This window comes from Desmodus rotundus, chromosome 3, assembly GCF_022682495.2.
Source record: "Desmodus rotundus isolate HL8 chromosome 3, HLdesRot8A.1, whole genome shotgun sequence".
Classification (NCBI taxonomy): domain Eukaryota; kingdom Metazoa; phylum Chordata; class Mammalia; order Chiroptera; family Phyllostomidae; genus Desmodus; species Desmodus rotundus.
The window spans coordinates 26,717,368-26,739,035 of NC_071389.1; the positions used below are offsets into that span (position 1 = coordinate 26,717,368).

Consider the following 21,668-nt stretch of genomic DNA (forward strand, 5'->3'; position numbering starts at 1 on the left):
TCCAAGTGCAAAAGCACTGCGTTAACTGTTAAGGGAACAAGATAGATATGGTTCCTAAGTTCATGGAGCTTGCAGTCTGTAGACATAAGCAGAACTATATGAATAACAACTCAAATAACCTGGTGTAATTACAATAAATTTATGTTAATGAGATAATACAGGTTGCCATGTGAATGCAGAACAGGGGAAACTAATCCATACTTGGGGTCAAAAATTATTGGGAAGATTAACGTTAACTATAATATTTAAAAATTCACAGAGTGGTTTCAATTATCCATTCAACTTATGTTTCAGTATCCTCTGTGTGCCAAATTCTAAGTGTTAGAATAAGACAGGAGGTACCTGTCCCCATGGAATTCATATTCTGGTGTATGATGTGACACAATTAACACATAAACAAATAAATAAGGTAGTAAGTGAGAAGAGCTTGAAGGAAATAAAATATGAGATGTGATACATAGAGGCTGGGAACTATCTTAGATGGTGAAGCTATGGACAGGCGTCCTACAAAGGAAATATCTGAGCTGCAACCTTACAGATGGAAAAAAGCCAGACATCTCATTTATATTACTGAATAATACTAATGAAAATGTTTTATGAACTGTAATGCACACAAAATAATTACATTTATTATTAGAAAATAAGATCCCCCCAAAATGTAAAGCACAAGAGATCAACCTAGTTGAATGTATGAATCCCTTTCCCCAACAGTCATTCAATCAATAAATATTTTTGAGCACCTATTATATGCCAAGCCTGGTTCCAGACACTGGTGATAGATACATAGCAAAGAACAAAACAGCCAAACTCTCTGCCCACATAAAGCTTACATTCTAAGGGGGAAGAGAGGCAATAAATAAATACACATCATTTGGTCCAGAGGGTAACAGAGACAGAAGACAATAATTATATAATTTCTGGCCCCTTTCAAGTAAAGAAATAATAAAGCAAAGTAAGAGGAAAGAGAATGCCAAGAATGTGTGTTCTAATTTAGGCACGATGGTCAAGAAAGGAATCTTGATGAGGTGATATGAAAGTTAAGACCTGAAAGGTTCCTCCGCATCTGCTTCAATACTTCCAATGATGAGAAACTCATTATTTGCTATTGTTTAAAGGTACAAATGCACAGACTTTACCTTTTATAGCCAGCCGAAGTCTGTTTTCTTCTAGCCTCTACCCACTGATCTTAGACATACATCTAGTCTTTCTACACACGTCATAAATCCCTCAAATGCTCCTAATTTCACATGGCTATGTCAGGTACCTCCACACATGCTGGCTACTATTGCAACCACATTCCTCTACAAGAACTCCACTTCGTCCCACCTAAAGTGTGCAACCCAAATTCCTAAAAACAATAGAGACACTCATAGTCTTTAGACCATAAATTCTACTCCAAGATTACTGTCTGAAAAATGTTCCATTGTTTATATGTACCATAATTTACATAACAACAGTATTTGTTAAATAATACTGATGATCATTTAATTGTTTTCTAATTTTTGATGAGCATCTATTGTTGGTAACATATCTTTTACCACTTTTAAGATGAACTCCTTAGGGATAATTCCTAACAGTGATATTAATGGACAAAATATAAAATATTTTATATTTTGATACAATATAATTCCTGCCAATAGTACTTAAGACTATGTTCCTTGCCACAACTGTTTTAACCATTTCTATAATTTTGATAAATCTTAGTGAAAAAAACAAAGTGCTCTTATGCTTTTGTTTATAATTCTTTGATTACTAATAAAGTTGAAGATCTTTTTAGGCTTATAGTTAATTTGCATTTTATTTTTTCCATTTTTCACTGAGTTAGCCTTCCACTTACTCGGTTTCTAAGAGTTCTTTGTATATTAATGATATTAGTCCTTTGTCATATATGTTGAAGACATTTGTCTCAGTCTGATAGGATTTGCCCTTAAATTTTTCAGCCCTTTTTAAAAATAGTTTCTGGTTTTTATATCATCTTTCCTTATTTCAATATTACAAAATATTAACCCATGTTTACTTCTAGGATTTCTCAGGTTTCATTTTTTTTCACATTTAAATGTTTGCTCTATTTGGAATTTATTTTGTGAGACAAATGAAGCCAATATGGAGCTTTCCTTTTCATCTTTATTCAATAAGTGTGCTTCAACATCATTTATTGAATAAATCATTTGCCCACTGATTTAAAATGCCACCTGGATCATATGTTAACTTCTTATATACACTTGGATCTATTTCCAGACTCCATATTCTGTTCTTCTCACTAGTCAGTCTATTCCAGCACCAGGAATACTTTGTTTCTTACAATTTCATAACCAATTTAAATATCTGATAGAGCAAGTCCTTTTAATAAGTCATACCCTCAACCTTATGTTTTCTTGGCACTTCCAAATGATTAATAAGTTGTGGCACAACCAGCATGAATAAAAGCCAGTAATTTCCAAAGCTAAGTTTTTGATAGACACAGTACCTCAACATTGTCTATAGGCCTTTTAGATCAATAGCTTGATATTTGTTAATGGATCATCTAAAGATTAAAAAACCAAATTAAAAAAACAATTTCTGATTTTACCTGTCTTCCAAGAACAAATCCATCCATTTCCCTGTCTCCTATAACATCATGTTAACACCTTTATTTTCATGCTCATCACATTATATCATCGTAATTACTTATGTAAGGATAGGGGCTACTTTTTATTAATTTTTAAAAAATCATCACTGTTTAACACAGTGTCTGAAACTTAATAAAGGCTAAATAAAAGTTTAGTGAATGAAAAGAAGCAACCAGTAACCCTACTCTTTTCTGGACGAGCAAATCACATCTGGAATATTAAATTTAGTTCTGGGAGCTACAGTCTGAGAGGGATAGAACGAACCAAAGCCTAAATGGTGATCTACGTGGTAAAGGGACACAGAACCATGTCACCCAAGGGCCAGCTGAAAGAACAATAAACATTTAGCATGAGTAAGGAATCGAAGTCTTCATCCATCTAACAAATATTTATAGTGTGTAGCAAAGCACTGTGTGGGTGAAGATACATAATGAAAATACTATTTTTGCCCTCATGGAGTTTCAGTCCAGTGAGGGACAGAGCCAAAACTGTCAACTATTGTAAACTGTGATAAATGCTACGCTTGGAGCCAAGCATGCTAAATAGGAGCACCTAGTGGATTTGTGAAAGGATTCCCAGAGGAAGTAATGTCTAAGAGTCAAAGAGAAAATTTTTTTCTTTTCTTTTCTTTTCTTTTCTTTTCTTTTCTTTTCTTTTCTTTTCTTTTCCAGAAAGAAAGAAAAGCATGTATAAAGGTCCAGAAGTGAGAAAAAGCAGTTCTAAAAACTGAATCTTTTGGTATGGCTACTGGGTGGAGTTGAAATAGTTTAGAAAAGAGGCTACAGATAAAAGCAGTATTTGGATATCAGACAGCCTTATACACCACATTAAAAAGAGGAAGCACTGAAGGACTGGGGGAGAGTTATTCTGTCTGCAGTGTGAAGATGGACTGGAGGAGGGTAAGACTGGAGGCAGGAAGACTAGCTAGGAAGCTGTTCTAATATCTAGGTATGAGACTATGGTGGTCTGAACCAAGAAAGTAAGAGTGGTGGTGAGCAGGCAGTCCCTAGAGCTGCTTTCTAATAATTAGAGGCCAGTGGGTGAAAAACTAGGTAAAACTACTCAATATGGCCCTAAAAGTTATAAGCACGACTAACAGAATTTATAAAGAAACATATAATGACCCAATAATTATAATGTTAGTTGCCTGGGGAAGTCCCCAATGACTTTGAGGAATTCAACACAAGACAATTTGTAAGAAATTAAAAATACCAGATTTTGAAATGCTGGGCCAAATTAGATTATTTTAAGGCCTCTTCCAAATTCTGAGATCCTAAAAGTCTACTGAATTTTATTTCAGTTTGATATTTGGGGCTGTTCTTTATGCATGACAGGCAAAAGGAAAGATGTAAGATTAATTTATCAGAGGATATGCCTAGCCATACTACCTCTACTCCCACCCACAAGGAGAAATATACTTTCAAAGTTTAACATCACTTTATATACTTCATGTTCAATTGAGAATTTACTTTTCACAATTCCCTGTCAATAAAATACGTTTTTTATAATATATCTTATGTTGTCACTGAACCGTAATTGCTATCATCATAAGCCACCCAAACAGCAGCTATCACTGAGTGCATTGCGTGTGCCTGCACCATGCCATATTATGTTCAGTATCTCCCCTGTTCATCATAACCTGAGAAGTAGGTTTTATTCCCATTTTAAAAATGAGGAATTGGGCTCAGAAAGATTAAGTAATTTTCCTGAAATAACAAAACCGGGAAGTGGGGAATAGGAATTTGAACTAAGGCCTGCCTGACACTTAGGTCTGTGTTTTTCTAACACCTTAGAACGCTTGAGGAAAGTTTTAGAGAATAATAAAAAGTGACTATCGTTTATTGTTTATCAAGTACCAGGCCCTTTACCTGCATTATTTCATTTCATTCATTTCTTCAGCTCACATTCACAGAATGCTTCAGTTCAAAGAATGCCACAAAATCTGACTTAAAGTCTGAGGATAGTCGCTGAATAGGATGGAAATAATAATCCTCCAAAGTTGAAAAGTATTTGAGTTTTTAAGATGTTTTCACATCCATTAGCTCATGCAATCTTCTTAACAACCCTGTTAAGTAGGCAGAATGGATTATTATCCCCATTTGACAAATCAGAAAACTAAGGATCAGAACCACCAAGGTACTGAGTGGTAGAATTGGCTGTCTAAGAACCCAGAAGTTCTGGCTCCTAGTCTAGTCTCGTATTCTACTACCTTACATTATTTTCCTTGTCAGTGGGCAATGAAGGCAATATGTTGCTGAAAGAAAAGACAGAGGAAGCAAATAGACAATGATAGTAACAGAGCCAAACACGTGAAGTTGTAATAACAAAAGATATAAAAATACTTAAACAAAAATTGATAAATGCATCAGACTATCAATATTCATGAACCATGTAAAAAAATTTTAAAGAACCTTATGAAGTTTAGACTGATTTTTATATAGGAACCCTGAAAGCTCATAGAGAAATACCAATATTAGTTTTATTTCTCAAATCCTAGTCCTAAAGTATACTATGCAGGGGTGAAAACCAAATGCAGTATTAGTCTGACTGTTATTTGATATTTTAATATTTTAGTGTTTATTTAGTTAAACAATTTAGAAGATCTTTAGGTTTAATTTCAGTTCAATATCTCTCATGTAAAAAAAACATTTATTTTGGGAGAATCCCACCAAATTCTGAATTCTGGATGGTGGGGGTTGGTTTTAATTCTGGATTTAATAAATTAAGAAGTTATTTCCAGTTTGGTTCAGTTTCCATCCTCCCTGTACTCTATGTAATTAAATTCCACCCCCTCCCTTTTTCTTAGCTTGGTCTGTGGCCTCCTGATAAGGAGGGTTTGACATGGCAACCGAGATGAATTACAGGGGCTCACTAGGCAGACAAGAGCACAGGATTCACTAGTTTATGAGACAAATACGTGGAATTCTTTTCCTAGTTATGATCAAATTCCTGGTTTAGTAATTCCCCTTATTTAACAGAAATACAAGAAAAATATCTTACCTAGCTCCAGGATGTCAGTAGCTTCTATTAAAGAAAAACGTCACAGCATAAGTCATTATGACAAACACACCAAAATGACAGAAAGGTGGAGATCTGGGGTAAAACAAGGGCTTGAGAGTTTGTCTAGTCCGATTCTCTCATTTTAAAAGATATTAAGTTCAGTAGTAATAGTTGTGGAGGTACACCCCAATTCTGCCTAACTCCCCAGCCTACACTCTTAAAAACTATAGAAGTCCAGAGAAGCTATGCAACTGTGCCTAAAGGTATGAAGCTAATTTGGGATTATCTATAGTTAGAATCTTAATTTCCTGATTTCCAGTTCAAAAGAAAGTATACTGCTTTTTACAGATACCTCTGTAAATGACAATATTTGCTTTCGTTTTAACTGATGAGTCCGATGATTCCTTTGTACAAAGTTTTTATGGCAAGAGATGTCAAATAAAAGTCTTCCATGCTAAGTAGTTTTTTTCTTACCTTGATGTTGGGATGCAGACTCCGGTAGATGACCATATTTGTGTTTTCTAACATCATTCCAGTCTATTTCTGTGGGAAATAAGAAAACAGTCATGTGAAAAGAAAATAAAAAGACTCAATACTTCTCCAATTTAACAATATGTATTAATAGCTTCTGATAATCTACTTCTGGGACTCTATTCTAAGGAAATAATCCAAACTACAGAGAAAAAAAGGTTTATTTAAAAAATTTCAGTAGTGTTTGTAAGTAACAAAAAGGGTGTGGGGGCCCTGGCTGGTGTGGCTCAGTGGACTGAACCAAACGGTCGCTGGTTCGATTCCTGGTCAGGGCACATGCCTTGGTTTTGGGCCAGGTTCCCAGTTGGGGGCACATGAGAGGCAACCACACATTGATGTTTCTCTCCCTCTCTTTCTCCCTCTCTTCCCCTCTGTCTAAAAATAAATAAATCAAATCTTTTTTAAAAAGGGCAGGGGGGAAGCACCTGAGTGTTCAAAAGAGAAGACTGATTAAGTTACTTGCAATATATTCACTTGACAGTATTTTGTAGCTGTTGTATAAAGTCTAAACAACAAAACAGGAAAATGTTTAAGTTATAATGTGTCTGGTAAAATATGGGATAAAAAATTATATTCATGGAGTAATAACAATTATGTAAAAGACAAAAAACAAAGAACATTCCTGTTATGTGCTAAATTGTGTCCCCACCTCAAACTCACGGTGAAATCCTCATTCCCTAGTGTCTCAAAATGTGACTATTTGAAGAGAGGGTCTTTAAGCAGATAACAAACTTAAAATGAGGTCATTAGGGTGGGCCCTAATCCAATATGACTAGTATCCACATAAGAAGAGAAAATTTGGACACAGGTGCAGAGAAGAGATGACATGAAGACACAGGGAGAAGACAGGCGTCTATCCGCAAGCCAAGAAGAGAGGACTTAAAAAAAAAACCAACAAAAAAACCCAAATCTGACTGACACCTTGATCTTGGACTTCTGGCTTCCAGAACTTTGAGAAAATAAGTCTGTGTTTAAATCACCCTTTCGCAGTCTTTGTTATGGTGGCCCTGGCAAACTAACACAAGCCTAAAAAATTATCATTAGAAAAAAGATAGCCCTAGCTGGTGTGGCTCAGTGGATTGAATGCCTGCCTGTGAATCATAGGGTCGCAGGTTCAATTCCCAGTCTAGGGCACAACCTGGCCTGGCTTGCAGGCCAGGTCCCTGGTAGGGGGTACGTGAGAGGCAACCACACACTGATGTTTCTCTCCTTTTCTTTCTCCCTCCCTTCCCCTCTCTAAAATAAATAAATAAATAGAATCTTTAAAAAAATTAAAAAAAGACAGAAGTAAACAGCAAATATAAACAACTGAGTATCTCTAGGTGACGGTACTGTTTTTTTTTTCTCTTTTCTCTTTTCTAATCTCACGTACATCAAAGCTTTCCACAAAGAGGACATATTACCATATAATGGGAGTACATTTTCCTTGCTTGAATACTTAGATTCATCTACTGACCTTCTACTACTTTCTTACCATCAATCACCCATCATGTGTTCACTTCTCTTCCTACCTAGCTCAGATTCCATGGTCCCTCATTAAAATCACTTTCTGGCAAACACTCTTGACTCCCTCCAAGTCCCAATCCTAACTCTGGTTAAAGGCACTTACTTACCCATCTATACCATGCCTACCCCAACAGCTCACCAGTGCTGAAGAAAAACAAATGCAAGCTTTAAACTCATGGCCATAATTCTCAAATACTACTTAACATCATCTAGAAATCACACCACATTTCCCTACTAAGTTTTCTACTTTCCAAAAAAACAAATTAATATGCTTTTATCTTTCCCCACACTCTATGCACTCCTTCACCTTCACTCTTAGGGGAGTATGTAAATTCTGAGTTCACTGAGAAAACAGAAATAAGGAATAGGAACCTTTTAGATGCCACTCATTTCAGAAAAGTACAGATCTTGTTTAGTGATACATCCCAACTGCATAGTATAGCAGTAGGTTCTAAGTTAACATTTGGTGAGTGAATGAAGCTACACATTGATCATTCTTTCTGACTGTTCTCTTGTTGCTGTGGATAAAGTAAACTTGTCTTTATCAAAAGCCAACCCTCCATTTTTGCTTCAGATCCCATTTCCTCTTATCCTCTTAAGGACTTTCCTCCAAGCGTTCCCCTTCTAATAGATTGTTTGCATCAGCATTCTTGCTACTCCGTCACCTATCAAACAAACAAACACAAAAAACCAACAAACACCCCCTCTTACTCCCACACATGTCCCTCCTGCTATATCCTTCCATTTCTCTGCTCTCCTTCATAGGAAAACTTATTTTAAGAGTTGTCTATAGTCACTGCCTCCACACTTCCTCAAATTATCGCCTCATTCAAATAGGGTTTTTCTGCTCACCACTCCATTGAGATCACTCCCAACTTCTATTTCCAGCACTGTCCTCTTTTTTGGGAATTCCACACTTACATATACAATTACCTATAGACCATCTCCACATGGTTATCAACCAGCTATTTCAATCTGAACAGTCTGAAACAGTCTGGCTAAAATGAAATGCTCCCTCTTGCCAACCTGTTCCTTTTTTTGTCTTCCCCAAACCATAAATGGCATCTCCATCACCTAGTTGCTTGAGCCAAATATCCTTGAAATTATCCTTGATGCCTCTATTTCCTTTACACTCACATCCAACCCATCAGTAAGCTCTGTGGCCCACATCCCAAATCCATCCACTGATCTTAATCTCACCATTTGCACTGTAGTTCAAGTCACTATTACCTCTTACCTGGAACATGACAACAGTCTGCTAATGTGTTTTCCTGATTCTACTCTTGCCCTACTCCAAAGTATTCTCCACCTAGGGGTCAAAGTGAGCTGTTTTAAAACATAAAACAGATAATGTCATTTATCTTCTTGAGGACCTCCAACAGCTTAGCACTTAGATAAGGGTGCCTTACAAAGCTATGCAAGACCTGGCTTTGTCACTCCTCTGATCCTACCTATTGTTTATGACTTTTCCCTTTTCCACTACCCTCCAGTCACACTGGTCAGTGTCCCACTTCAAGAGTGTGCCTTCTCTCCTGGTTTGATGTCCCCTATCTTTCTAGTAATCTGTCATATTTGTTCTCCTCTAAATAATTATTAAAGACTACAATGTTGATCAGGCTTAAAAATTGTTGACAGAAACAAAAGATATTAGGGTATTAAACACAACTGAATTTATGTTTAAAGTTTTTCACAATTATTTTTATAATTAGAAGGAATGTGTTCTTTAAAACTAAATACCAATAGACAGTACATTTATACATACAAGTTTTCAGTATTCTATCACTTAAGGAGAGATGAGCTACTAGTATATGCAAAACTGATTCAGGAAGCCATGATAAATGGAAACCAGGCTGCATGATTGTTAATAAAATAATATTTAAAAGCAACTAATGCGACTTAGAAAAAAAACCCTAGTAAAGGCAAAAAATGAAAGCCAGACTCAAAGGCTAAGCAAAATGAACAAAAGGACTAACAAATGTAACTGGGTAGGAAGGCATCAAATAAGGTTTAATTCAAGACAATGGAAAAGGAGCTTCTGAGAAGAAATATTTGAAACTCTTGGCACAAACAAGTGGAGCCTGGAAAGGAGCACACAAAGAAAAGAAGACAACAACTACCTTACAAAATGCTTAATTTTAAAGCATCATCATAAATTACTCAGTGGATTACATAATTGTCCCCTGTGTCAATTCCTACATGAAAAGAATACAGAATCTCATAGAATTCTACACATTAAAAAAAGGAGCTAGTCACATAATTTTTCAAAGCATGATGAGAATAGTAGCCATGTTTCAGAGTATATTGTGACATACAGCTACTATTTCTAAATAACTAGTTTTGTTTTATTCCCTTTCCTCGGGCAGTATATTTCTTCTCTGGTAGGCTATCCCAGTTAATAGTAACAATTCAGAAACCTGAACTCCTCTGTAATTGTCTGTGCTCCCAAGCCCTCCAAATTGACTAGGTTATCAAATTATATCAGTTCTACCTCTAAAATGACCATCTCTTCTCTTTCAAATCTGAGTTTAAGATTTTGAACAATAAAATAATTTTTTAAAAAATATTTAATTATCTCTCATGTTGACCAATAAAAGCAGTTATTTAATTCCTATCTGATCTCACTCCTTTCCAATCCATAGTTTAGTATTAATTTTCTAAAGTATGGATAAGATAAAACTTGTCACTACCTCATTTAAAAGTTTTCAAAGATCAAGCCCTAAACTGTATGCATACATAACAAACATGTCATACTGTTTCATATCTCTAAAATTTCCTCTCCTTCTCTATTTGGGAGATTCCTATTCAATTCATCACAGTCAGGGGCACCTGTTACTTTGCAATAGCTTTCTGGTAACATCAAGCAGAGTACCATCTCTACCTTCTATTTCTATGCCTGTCACAGAATATCAGAGCTAAATATTACTAAGCCAGTAAATATTGCTGGGGCTTAGCACACAGCAAGAACTCAAAAAATAAAAATAGTTTGTCTTTTTACCAAACTCAGAAATAGTTATACAATGAGAGAATTATACATATTAAGAAGTTAATATTTAAATGCATGCTTTCATCGAAACAATTTTGACACAGAGATTGATACTCAGATACAGACATATATAACAAGGCACTCAGCCTTTGATCCATGAAAGAGAAAAACACATTATGGACAGTATTGTCATGTTGGACAGCTGAAGTTCAGTGTGGCTGAAGCAGAAGGGGATATCATAAGAGAAGTAAAATGTAGTTCACGTCAGTGGCTCTATTTTTTACTATAATGGAGAATGTAGATCTACAGTAAGCAAGAAGTCAATGGGCAGAGAAGCAGCGGTGAGAATGTACTTATGGTCTATGGGACCTTGGGTCTGGAGGCCCATTTACACCCCTGCTTTTCACATGGCTTTGATTGTTCAGCCTCCCTAGTGATTAAAAGAATAATAACTATTTCTGATGTAGAGGCAGAAGGGATTTGGAGAAAATACTATTTTAGTGTCAAGTGGAAAAGCAAACCTGACTTAATTATCAGACAAGACAAATCACCCCACCTCAGAAACTATGCTTAAACACAAGGAGATTTTAGCTTTAAAGAGTTGTGATAAGGTTCTTAGTTTTCACAAACCTCAAATTTTACCAGAATTTAAATTCTGATATTTGTCTATTTAATTCAACTAATATTATAAAAAATATCACTATAACAATGTTAAACATATATGCCTTCCAGAAATGGTTATAAGTTTTAAGGACATTTTAAGTAAGATAACATAATACAGAATGCCTAGCATGGTGCCTAAAACAGAGAACAAATTCATTAAATAGGTTTCTCTTTCTTTCCTTTCTTAATAATAATCTCTAGTGTAGTTTAACCATTAGAGAAATATTTTTAAGTATTTAAAAAGCAAAACTTCCAAACTCATTTCATGACCTAGAAAAATTCATGCTAATGACAAAAATGACATCATAGCTAACAGAAAAGGATAATGAGTGACCTAATTAGTAGTGAGAAATTCCTTAAATTCAGTCCTCACCAAAGCTCTAATCCCACTTCCCTCCAAGACGGGAGGGTAAAAAGATACTTACCACTAGGCTGCATAGTCAATGAACTAAAAACTGGTCAAGGTGTTAAGAAGTTTGGGATTTATCCCTGGATCCACCAATACCTCGCTCTGACCACTGATAAGACAGTTTCTCTGTATGTTAATTTCTCCATCTGTAAAATGGGGGTGGGGAGGAAAGGGGAACATTTATTACCCTGTAAAGTACTGAGACTTTCAGCTATTAACAAACAAGGCTACATTATAAGAAAATGAGGATAGTAAAATATGTATTTTTTGCCTATTAGAATATCTCAGGGTGGGATAGTACCTTATAGCAAGTACTACAGGTTTAATTTAACTAAGCCTTAATATCCAGAGATAAAGATATTTGCTACATGCAGTTCCATGCAAATGTTGAATATAAATATAGTTCCAGTTAACCAAATTAAGCCAGAACAACCAAAAGATACTAAACACCGTTACCATGATACTATGAATTGATCGTGTTCCCACAAAATTCATATGTTAAAGTTGTAATCTCCAATGTGACTGTGTTGGGAGATAGGACTTTTAAGGAAATAACTAAGATTAAATGAGGTCATAGGGGTAGGCCCTAATCTGACAGGACTGGTATCCTTATAAAAAGAGAAAGAGAGACCAGAGATATCTCTCCCTGCTCTCCTCCCCACAAGCACATACAGAGAAAACGGCCAGGTGAGGACACCTGTCTGTAAGCCAAGGAGAGATGCCTCACCAGAAACCAGCCCTGCTAACACCCTGATCTTGGACTTCCAGAATTAGGAACTGTGAGAAAATAAATTTCTGTTATTTCAGCCACCCAGCCCGTGGAGTTTTGTTATGGCAGCCCTCCCTGACTAATACACAGGGGTCACAGGACAAAGAGACTATAGTAATTCTTTGAGAGTACTTCATGCAACAGTCATCAATTTCCAAGTTGCTCTAAAGAACCTTCACTCTTTCTTTTACAAAATAAAAACAAAAGAAAATAAAATACTGAACTGGAAGTTCAATTTATCCTGTTTTGAATCTTAACTCTATTTTTCCTTAATTGCTTTAGGCAGGTAACTTAATTGCACTGAGCCTCAGGTTTTTATCAGTAAAAAAAAAAATGGGAATGGTAACACTAATGCTACTTGCTTCACTGGGTTGTTGTGAAGAACAAATAAAAAGATGGCTTTTAAAGTGCATAATACAGATAATGCAGATTATTAAGGAAGAACTTGCTGTTTACTACCTTGCTCAGAGAGAAAACTCATACTGTGAATAACACAATGTACTCGCCAAAAGGACATCAGGACCTTGAAGGATTCTAATTCTCACAATCTGAGTAACTACTCTAGGAATATCTGCTACAATTACTTTTAATTACTTCTAATTTGCTTCTTTTCCCTTTGGCTTCCTTTTACTGTTGACTGGGACCTTTAAAAATTAAGGTAATGTGATCTTCTTGGGGGAAATGAAAGCGCCTATATTTATTTTAAAACACAGTAATGACACTAAGAGGCTGGAGTAAGAAGAGTAACCTCAATCCTTCGATGTTCAGAGCTCCGATGTCCAGTAGTTTCTGGAACATCCTAGAAAATATAGTCTTTGATTTCTGATAAAAGAGTGCAAGAGCATAGACTAGTAACACCTAAAGCAGTGCCGTTCAATAGAACTTTCAGTGATGATGGAAATGTTCTGTATCTCCATTGTCTACTGGGCAGCCACTAGCCACATGTGACTATTCAGCAGGTGAAATGCATCTAGTGTGACTGAAGAGCTGCATTTTAATTGTATTTAATTTTTATTAAATTTAACTAGATGCATGTCCAGTGGCTACTCTATTGAACAGTGCAGATCTAGACAGTGTAAAGATTCTAGTATTTCTGGAAACCCTTGAAAGGTAATAAGCAACAGAAAAATCTACAGGGCTGTGGAAGCATCCTTTTGAAATATGACAAAACAATCACCATAGGTTATACTTTGAAGCAAGAAACAGTAGAAAAAAATTCTTCATATACTGTGATATTAAGAAAAAATTCAGCTGTAAATTATCACTTGTATATTAAAATAACAATAATTATTAGCATTATATAGTTCATATTTTAAGTGTTTACTATGTGACAGATATTGTGCTAGGTATTTCAATAACACCATCCTCTCCAGTTTGATACCACTTAGTATGGTATCATTACCCCTTTTTAGAAATGAGGAAATGATACCAGGGAGGTGATTAACTTTCTAAAAGGTTAGAAGAAAAGGCAGGATTTGAATACAAACTATGCTTTTAACATCATTCTCTCTCTCCTTAAAACAAATAAATAAATGATAAAGAAGCCCTCTAATTGCTTCTAACATAAAATAGCCTGCTTGGGAAGAACTACAACCAGGTGTGAATGTGGATGTTCTACCCATTTTACTACAGTGAAAACTGAACCACTAATATTCATTAGCTTGATCTGGACACTGAATAAGATTAGGCATAGTCTGGGATTTAATGAGGTAAAATTAGGTTAAACAAAGGATGTCCATAGGTGCCATGTTTTATATATTCACAGAGCTTGGAAAATACAAAAGTAATGCAGGTTTACATGCTGGGGAAGGAAGGGAGGAAGAGACCAGGAAGGAAGAATGCTTCCCCCAGAAATGAAAACCGGAGAAATATTAAACATACTTCTGAAAACCCATTACAAGACAGAACTCTTTCAGTGTTAGGTAACGGTGTAGTTTTAGTAAGCCATAATCCTATGCCAACATGCACAGAAATCAAACTGAAACGTTGGGAACAGGACTGTCCCACTGTGGTCATGGAGGACAAGCTACAGGGGAGACTGGAGACTGATCTGAGATGTGCCACTGATCAGCCACTCTCTTCTTAGCAAGCATTCCCAGTGCCTCTCAAATGATGCTCTGCCTCCAGCTCTCCATTCACTTGTTCCATTCAGAGATGAGTGTGATGAGATGGTAATATTCCTCTGGGATGATCCCCCAGAAGAGCGGCGGTAGGGAGGTAAGCTAGGTAATCACTTTCTTAAAGAGACCAGTGAATTCTGTCTTGTACGTGCAGCAGATGTGAACAAAGAAGATGGAGCAGCTCTCTCTTGGTGATCGTCCCTTCCCCCACTCTCTCTGTAGCAATTATGCATCTCTGCACAGGCACATAGAGAAGAATCCCCAGAGAATATCACTATTTCCTTTAACAAGCAAAGCAGCAAACAATACGTGGCTAATGAAAATGCAGAAAAACCATGACTACGTTTGTCTTACAGGCCATCCTAGTAGGCTTCAACTATGTATGATGTTTACCCTTTCCAGAGGCTTACAGAGGTGTGATCCAGAGCATAGAAGAAGCTAATGCTTTTTAGAATGCTTCTGGCTCATGCTTCTTGAACAGGGAAGATTACTAACACCAATGGTGCCACATCATACTTCCTAGAAATGCATAGTATATTTGGACAACGGCCCGTAGTTTATTGCAGATGTAAAGGGGTAGGGTAAGCTACAGAGACGAATGACAGGAGATGAGAATAGGTAATGAATGAGATGAGAATAGGTAAGTAGGTAGGCAGCAACTTGTAAAGAGACTTGTCCGACATACTAAGACAACGGTATATTATATATTGAAGCATTTGGTGTCACCCCAAAGATTATGTTAGACACCCAATATCAAGATTTCATTTATTATTGGTATTTTATATCTATAAAGGGGTTTTAACATTTTTCACAGACTTTTACATACATTATTTCCAGTGTTCATACAGTTTCAACCCTTACATGTTTACCAAATTCTGATACTGATTACGAACTTATGATGTAGTAAGAAGGGCAAAATTTAGAGGCTAAAGATCTAGGAATAAATCTTGCCATTCAGAGTTAAGATTTTGAATGTCTTGTAACCCTGCATTGTTTCCATATAACAGGAATAGCAATAGTACCACTTCATAAGGTTACTGTAAAAACTGTATGAGATAACCATGTGAAGAGTACTTCACAAACTGGAGAGAGCTGTGTAAGTGACGTGCCAGCCTTGTTAAAACTGCAGGATTAAGTTGGCAAGAAAGGGTGAGATTCTTTTATTCACTCTAGTCACTTTTTGTGACACATACATTCATACACAGCCTAATAGAGGATAACTCTCTATTTCTATTACGTATAAATACAGGTTCTGACCTTTTCGAGGATCTGATTTTTGCATGGTACCATCAGCTATACCAAATAGGAAATCATTTCTCTTTAGTAAGATGGAGAAATCTAGAAGCAAAAGAGAAAAAATTAGAAATGTGGACAAACTATTGTAGATAAAAGAAGACGCACAGTGAAGTTAGGATTTTATCAGAGGAAACCAGCAGTCTGGACATCAGACAGGCCTTTCCAAGGGCAGTGATTTGGTTATGTTTCCAATTTCCAGGATCCTTCCCTCAGCTTTGTAGGTTCAGAATCCTAATTATGTCAAAAACAGAATAGACTCTTGACAGATCTTTGGTCATTAAACAATGATGGGTAAACTAGAATGTTCATTTATTAATTTACTGTGAGAAATTTAACAGCCACATGGACTAGAATATTGTACACTGAAAACTACAAAACACTCTTGAAAAATATTAAAGAAAACATAAATATTTCAATGTCTCTGGTTATATTTTGCTCGCTTGTTTGTGTTGTTGATTAGGTTCCACTTATAGGTGAGATCACATGGTATTTGTCATTCACTGCCTGGCTTAGAACAAACTGACAGTAATCAGAGGGGAGGAGGAGGGCATAATGGGGAAAATAGGGGGAAGGGTCATCAAGGAACATGTATAAAGGACACATGGACAAAGCCAAAGGAGGGTACAATCGAGGGTGGGAAGTGGGGATGGGTGGGGTGGGGGGAGTGGTGGGAGGAAGTAGAGACAACTGTATTTGAACAATAAAAAAAGTTAGAGTAGGCTTAAAAATAAGTAAATAAATAAACTTGAAAATCCCCAAGACTCAGTAGATGGTGTCAAATGGTCAATGGTAATATTAAAATGGAAAAAAATAAATAAATGGAAAGACATCTATATTCATAAACTAGAAGACTAATATTGTTAAGATGACAATAATACCCAAAGCGATCTAAAGACTCAATCCCTATCAAAATCCCAATGTTTTTTTTTTTTTTGCAGAAACATAAAAAGTCATCTAAAATTCACATGGATTAGGAATTTCAAAGAACCCCAAATAGCTTAAACAATCCTGAAAGTGAAGAACAAATTTGGAAGACTCACACCTCCTGATTTCAAAATTACTACAAAGCTACAGTGATCAAAACAGTGTGATATGGGTATAAGGATGGATATATAGACAAACTGAATAGAAGAGAGGGCCCAGAAATAAACCATAACTTACACAGTAGAATGATTTTCAACAAAGGTGCCAAGACCATTCATGGGAAAAAAATACTCATTTCAGCAAATGATGATGGGAAACCTAGATACCCACATGCAAAAAAAGAGGAAGAAGGGACAAAGAGGCATTGGAGACCAAAAAAAAAAAAAAGTATGTCTAGTTGCCTGGATTCCGAGGTTGTCTTTTTTAATTCCAGAAATTTAGCTTTCAGGACACAAAATGCCTTTCTCTACTTTCTCAGCTTTAGACCCAGCAATTTATCCCTTAATTAAAATCTACTTTAATTCTTCCTCATTTTAAGTCTCTAGGGTTTGTTGGACCAGGGTTAGTGGCAGACTTTATTTCAGAGAACAATTTTATATAGTAGCACTAGTTCAGAGAACTCCAGATATTTATTTCATCAAAATCACTGACAGGTGAGTTCTGGCCAATATGGAGGCATAGGCAGAAACACTTTGCTTCCTCATATAACCAAAAGAAGGATAACAACTGATTTAAAAACAAAGAACAACCAAAACTGCCAGAAAATCATTTGCATGGAAGTCCAACAACCAAGGAGTTAAAGAAACAATCATCCAGACTGATTCTGTCTCGGTGCACTGAGACAAAGAAATATGGCCCAAATGAAAGACCAGATCAAAACCCAGAAAAAGAACTAAGTGATGAGGAGATAGACAACTTATCTAATGCAGAGTTCAAAACACGGGTAATCAGGATGCTCACAGAATTGATTGAGGTCAGTCACAAAATGAAGGAAGAAATGAAGGATATACAAAGTGAAATAAAGGAAAATATACAGGGAACCAACATCGAAGAGAAAGAAAGTGGAACTCCAATCAACGATTTGGAACAAAAGGAAGAAATAAGCATCCAAACAGAACAGAATGAAGAAACAAGAATGCAAAAAAAATGAGGAGAGGCTTAGGAAACTCCGGGACAACTTTAAGCGTTCCAATATCCGAATCATAAAGGTACCAGAAGGAGAAGAGGAAGAGCAAGAAATTGAATACTTATTTGAACAAATAATGAAGAAAAACTTCCCTAATCTGGCGAAGGAAATAGACTTCCAGGAAGTCCAGGAAGCCCAGACAGTCCCAAAGAAGTTGCACCCAAGGAGGAACACACCAAGACACATCATAATCAAGTTACCCACGATTAAAGATACCCAAGATTAAATCTTAAAAGCAACAAGAGGAAAGGAGAGAGTTTCCTACAAAGGAGTTCCCATAAGGCTATCAGTTGATTTCTTAAAAGAAACCTTATAGGCAAGAAGGGGCTGGAGAGAAGTATTCAAAGTCATGAAAGGCAAGGACCTACATCCTAGATTACTCTATCCGCAAAGCTATCATTTAGAATGGAAGGGCAGATGAGTGCTTCCCAGATAAGGTCAAGTCAAAGGAGTTGTCACCACAAAGGCCTTATCATATGAAATGTTAAAGGGACTTATCTAAGGAAAAGAAGAAGATCAAAAACATTAAGAGTAAAAAGACAACAAACTCACAACTATCAACAACTGAACCTGAAAAACAAAAACTAAGCAAACAACTAAAACAGCAACAGAATCACAGAAATGGAGATCACATGGAGGGTTATCAGTGGAGGGAGTGTAAATAGGGGGAAAAGGTACAGGGAATAAGAAGCATAAATGGTAGGCACAAAATAGACAGGAGGTTAAGAATAGTATAGGAAATGGAGAAGCCAAAGAACTTATACATACAACCCATGGAATGAACTAAGAGGGGGAGGAAATGCTGGAGGGTGCGGGGCAGTGCAGGGAGGAGGGTGATAAAGGGGAGAAAAAAATTGGGACAACTGTAATAGCATAATCAATAAAATACACTTAAGAGTCACTGATAGGTGTCTAACCGGTGCAATACTCTAACACAGAGCAGTGATTCATAACTTTTTCCTACCCTGACATATCTGAAGAATATAAAACACTTTATCAGTGAGGGAAGGCTCCCTGAAAGCACTGATTTTCAGCAAGGGGGTAGGAATTAGGATTAATTTGATGGGAAGGGAGGCTCCACCAGGTGAAGGTTTTTCAGAATCTCTGTGGGTATGTGCATAAGTAGAAAAAGCACCTCCCCAGTCCATATGCTTCTCCCATTGCTCTTCCCCCTGCGCTCGAGCAGTGTTGTCCAACAGAAATATAATTCAAGCCAAGCATGTCAGTTTAACTTTTCTATAATAATCAGAGTTTTTTAAAGTTAAAAAAGATAAAAATTATTTTAATTATGCATTTTAATTAACACAATATATTAAAATATCATTTCAGCCAGTAACCATTATAAAAATCAGTGAAAATATTGTACATTCCTTTTTATATTGTCTTCAAAATCTGGTGTGTAGTATTATATATCTCAAATCAGATGCTAAATTTTTATTAGAAATACTTGACCTGTATTCAAATTATATAAATTTATAGTTGAAAAAGATTCATATAAGTTATTCAAAACATACTTAAAATTTTTCCAGTAACTAAATCAAGAATCAGTTTTTACATTTAAATTTAATAAACAAGATTTAAAATTGGTACTTCAGTCACACTAAACATGTGGCTATTGTGTTAGACAACCCACACCTAGAGGAAATAAATAACAAAATTAAATTTTAAGCACTGATTATGTGCCAAGCATGGTTCTAAATGTCTGTACTAAATTTTTCAATTCTCACAACTCAGTAAGATAGATATTATTATATTATCTTATTTTATTGATGAGGAAACTAGTGCAGAGATATATAATTTGCACAAAGTTACACAGTTAGTAAGTGGTGGAGCTTGGATTCAAAGCAAGGTAAGTTGGCCCACTTCTTGTTTCTGAAGCTTAAGGTTTTTCCAGGAAAATTGGGCTATTTAGTATGCCCTAGGAATAAACACAGTATTTTACCTATGTTTGATTAGAGGCCCCCAGCACCGGCTGATTTTCTCCATCATATGTCCTATCTTGATTGCATGGACTTTTGTCAATATAGTCCTCACAGCTTGTTAAAGAAATCCACGTAACATAAAGACAAATTCTATCTGACTAAAACTCATTTAAAAGACATGTACTGTCTCTTAAAAATACGAGATTTTAAAAATATGAGTAAATACCCAGCTACTTATCAGCCCTGGAAAATAGGGAAGAGTACCATCAAAGAATCAGAAATTTTGAAGAATTTCTGTAACATACAATCTAAACAGAGCTATATAATGGAGAAAATCAATCCATTGCTGACAGCCTCTAACCAAACATAGGTAAAGGATTCTATTTACTCCCAGGGCATACTAAATAAATCAACTGTCCTGGGGAAAAACCCAGGCTAAGAAACAAGAAGTGGGAGTTGATGGAAAGTAATGAGATACCTGAGATTTTAAGACCTGTGCCAGCTAGCATCTCACTCATTTAAAAAATAATTATTTTATTGTTGTTCAATTACCGTTGTCTGTATTTTTTCCCATATCTCACTCTTAATCAAACAAAGCTCCTAGCTGCACTGTTTATCATGAGGCATAAAATGTACAGTATCTTTTAAAATTAATTTTAAAGATACTTTAAAAGGAGAAAAAGACAACAAAGACTACCATAAGGAACCTACTCTAAATGTGACATCGAAAAAAGCTAAACCAATGGCACCTCAGGATGCAATGGGATGCGTTAGGGTTAGAAATGACTGGGTAGGAGCACAGACAGTACAAAGAGATCCAAATAATGAATAACCTGGTAAATAAAATTCTTTATAGGAACAAAGCAATGCAAACAGAAAAGCTGTAATTTAATTATAAATATTTGAAACGTATTGGCACTCCTGGTTTCCAAATTAATTTAAACCTCTTTCAGAAAAGTCCTAAATAATCACCAGAAAAATTTCAATACAGCTGGATAGGCAGAGGGACATATAAATAGATATGTAATATTTACAAGTAATGGTAAAACTCAGGAGGTGAACATAAAGTTTTTAATTGCAAAATCCTTTTAATTTTGTTGTATGTTTGAAACTTTTCACAAGTAAAAAAGAGTACTTTAAAATATCTCAGAGAAGCTGCTGTCTCAAAGCTCAACATTGGGAAACAGTGAAAAGTTGGGTAGGCTAGAACAAAGAGACTAAAAGGAAAGAACCAACATCGTTTTTAGCACTTTTACATATGTGACCATTTCAACACAACAAATCTGAAAGGTAAGTCATATTATCTCCATTACACACACATACCCCACCCCACCCCTAAGTCTCAGAGAATACCTTAATTGGTGAATACTAAACCTGGGGTCAAAATATGTATATAGGTTTAAAAAATCTTCCTAAAATCTAAATCTATCTTTATCATTTATTTTCCACAAGTATCTAAGAAAGTAATTCTATCCCAGCTTTACTTGAAGCAATTTAAATAAGAACCTGTGAAATATATTTTATAAAACATATTTTTACAATATACTATACAAAATATAAATGACTTCTAGTTTTACTCCTTTATAATTTTCAAAGTTAACTAACATATTATCTTATTTGTGTTACAGTTATTTGTATACATCTTTTACAGTTCTTTTAGCACTATAATTCCCTTGAAATTAGGATCCATATCTGATTCATTTCTACACTCTTTCTAATGGAACCATGGACAGTTAGTTTAATGAATGTT

General features: G+C 35.7%; 1 protein-coding gene across 18 annotated transcripts in view; it reads right to left on the reverse strand.

Moving 5' to 3' along the window:
* SCMH1 (Scm polycomb group protein homolog 1) overlaps positions 1-21,668 on the reverse strand; it is a 133,450-nt gene that overhangs the window by 91,225 nt on the left and 20,557 nt on the right. For 8 of the 18 annotated variants that reach the window (XM_053919926.1, XM_053919924.1, XM_053919928.2 and 5 more), the window contains exons 2-5: positions 15,848-15,928; positions 11,718-11,847; positions 6,084-6,152; positions 5,610-5,633 (exon numbers count right to left, since the gene is read on the reverse strand). In XM_053919926.1, coding sequence (XP_053775901.1) covers positions 5,610-5,633; positions 6,084-6,152; positions 11,718-11,730 — 106 coding nt within the window. In that variant the 5' untranslated portion in view covers positions 11,731-11,847; positions 15,848-15,928. Of the gene's footprint in view, positions 1-4,477; positions 4,675-5,609; positions 5,634-6,083; positions 6,153-11,717; positions 11,848-15,847; positions 15,929-21,668 lie in introns of those variants that run through there. The other 10 variants (XM_071220886.1, XM_071220888.1, XM_053919925.1 and 7 more) reach the window with 6 other exon arrangements.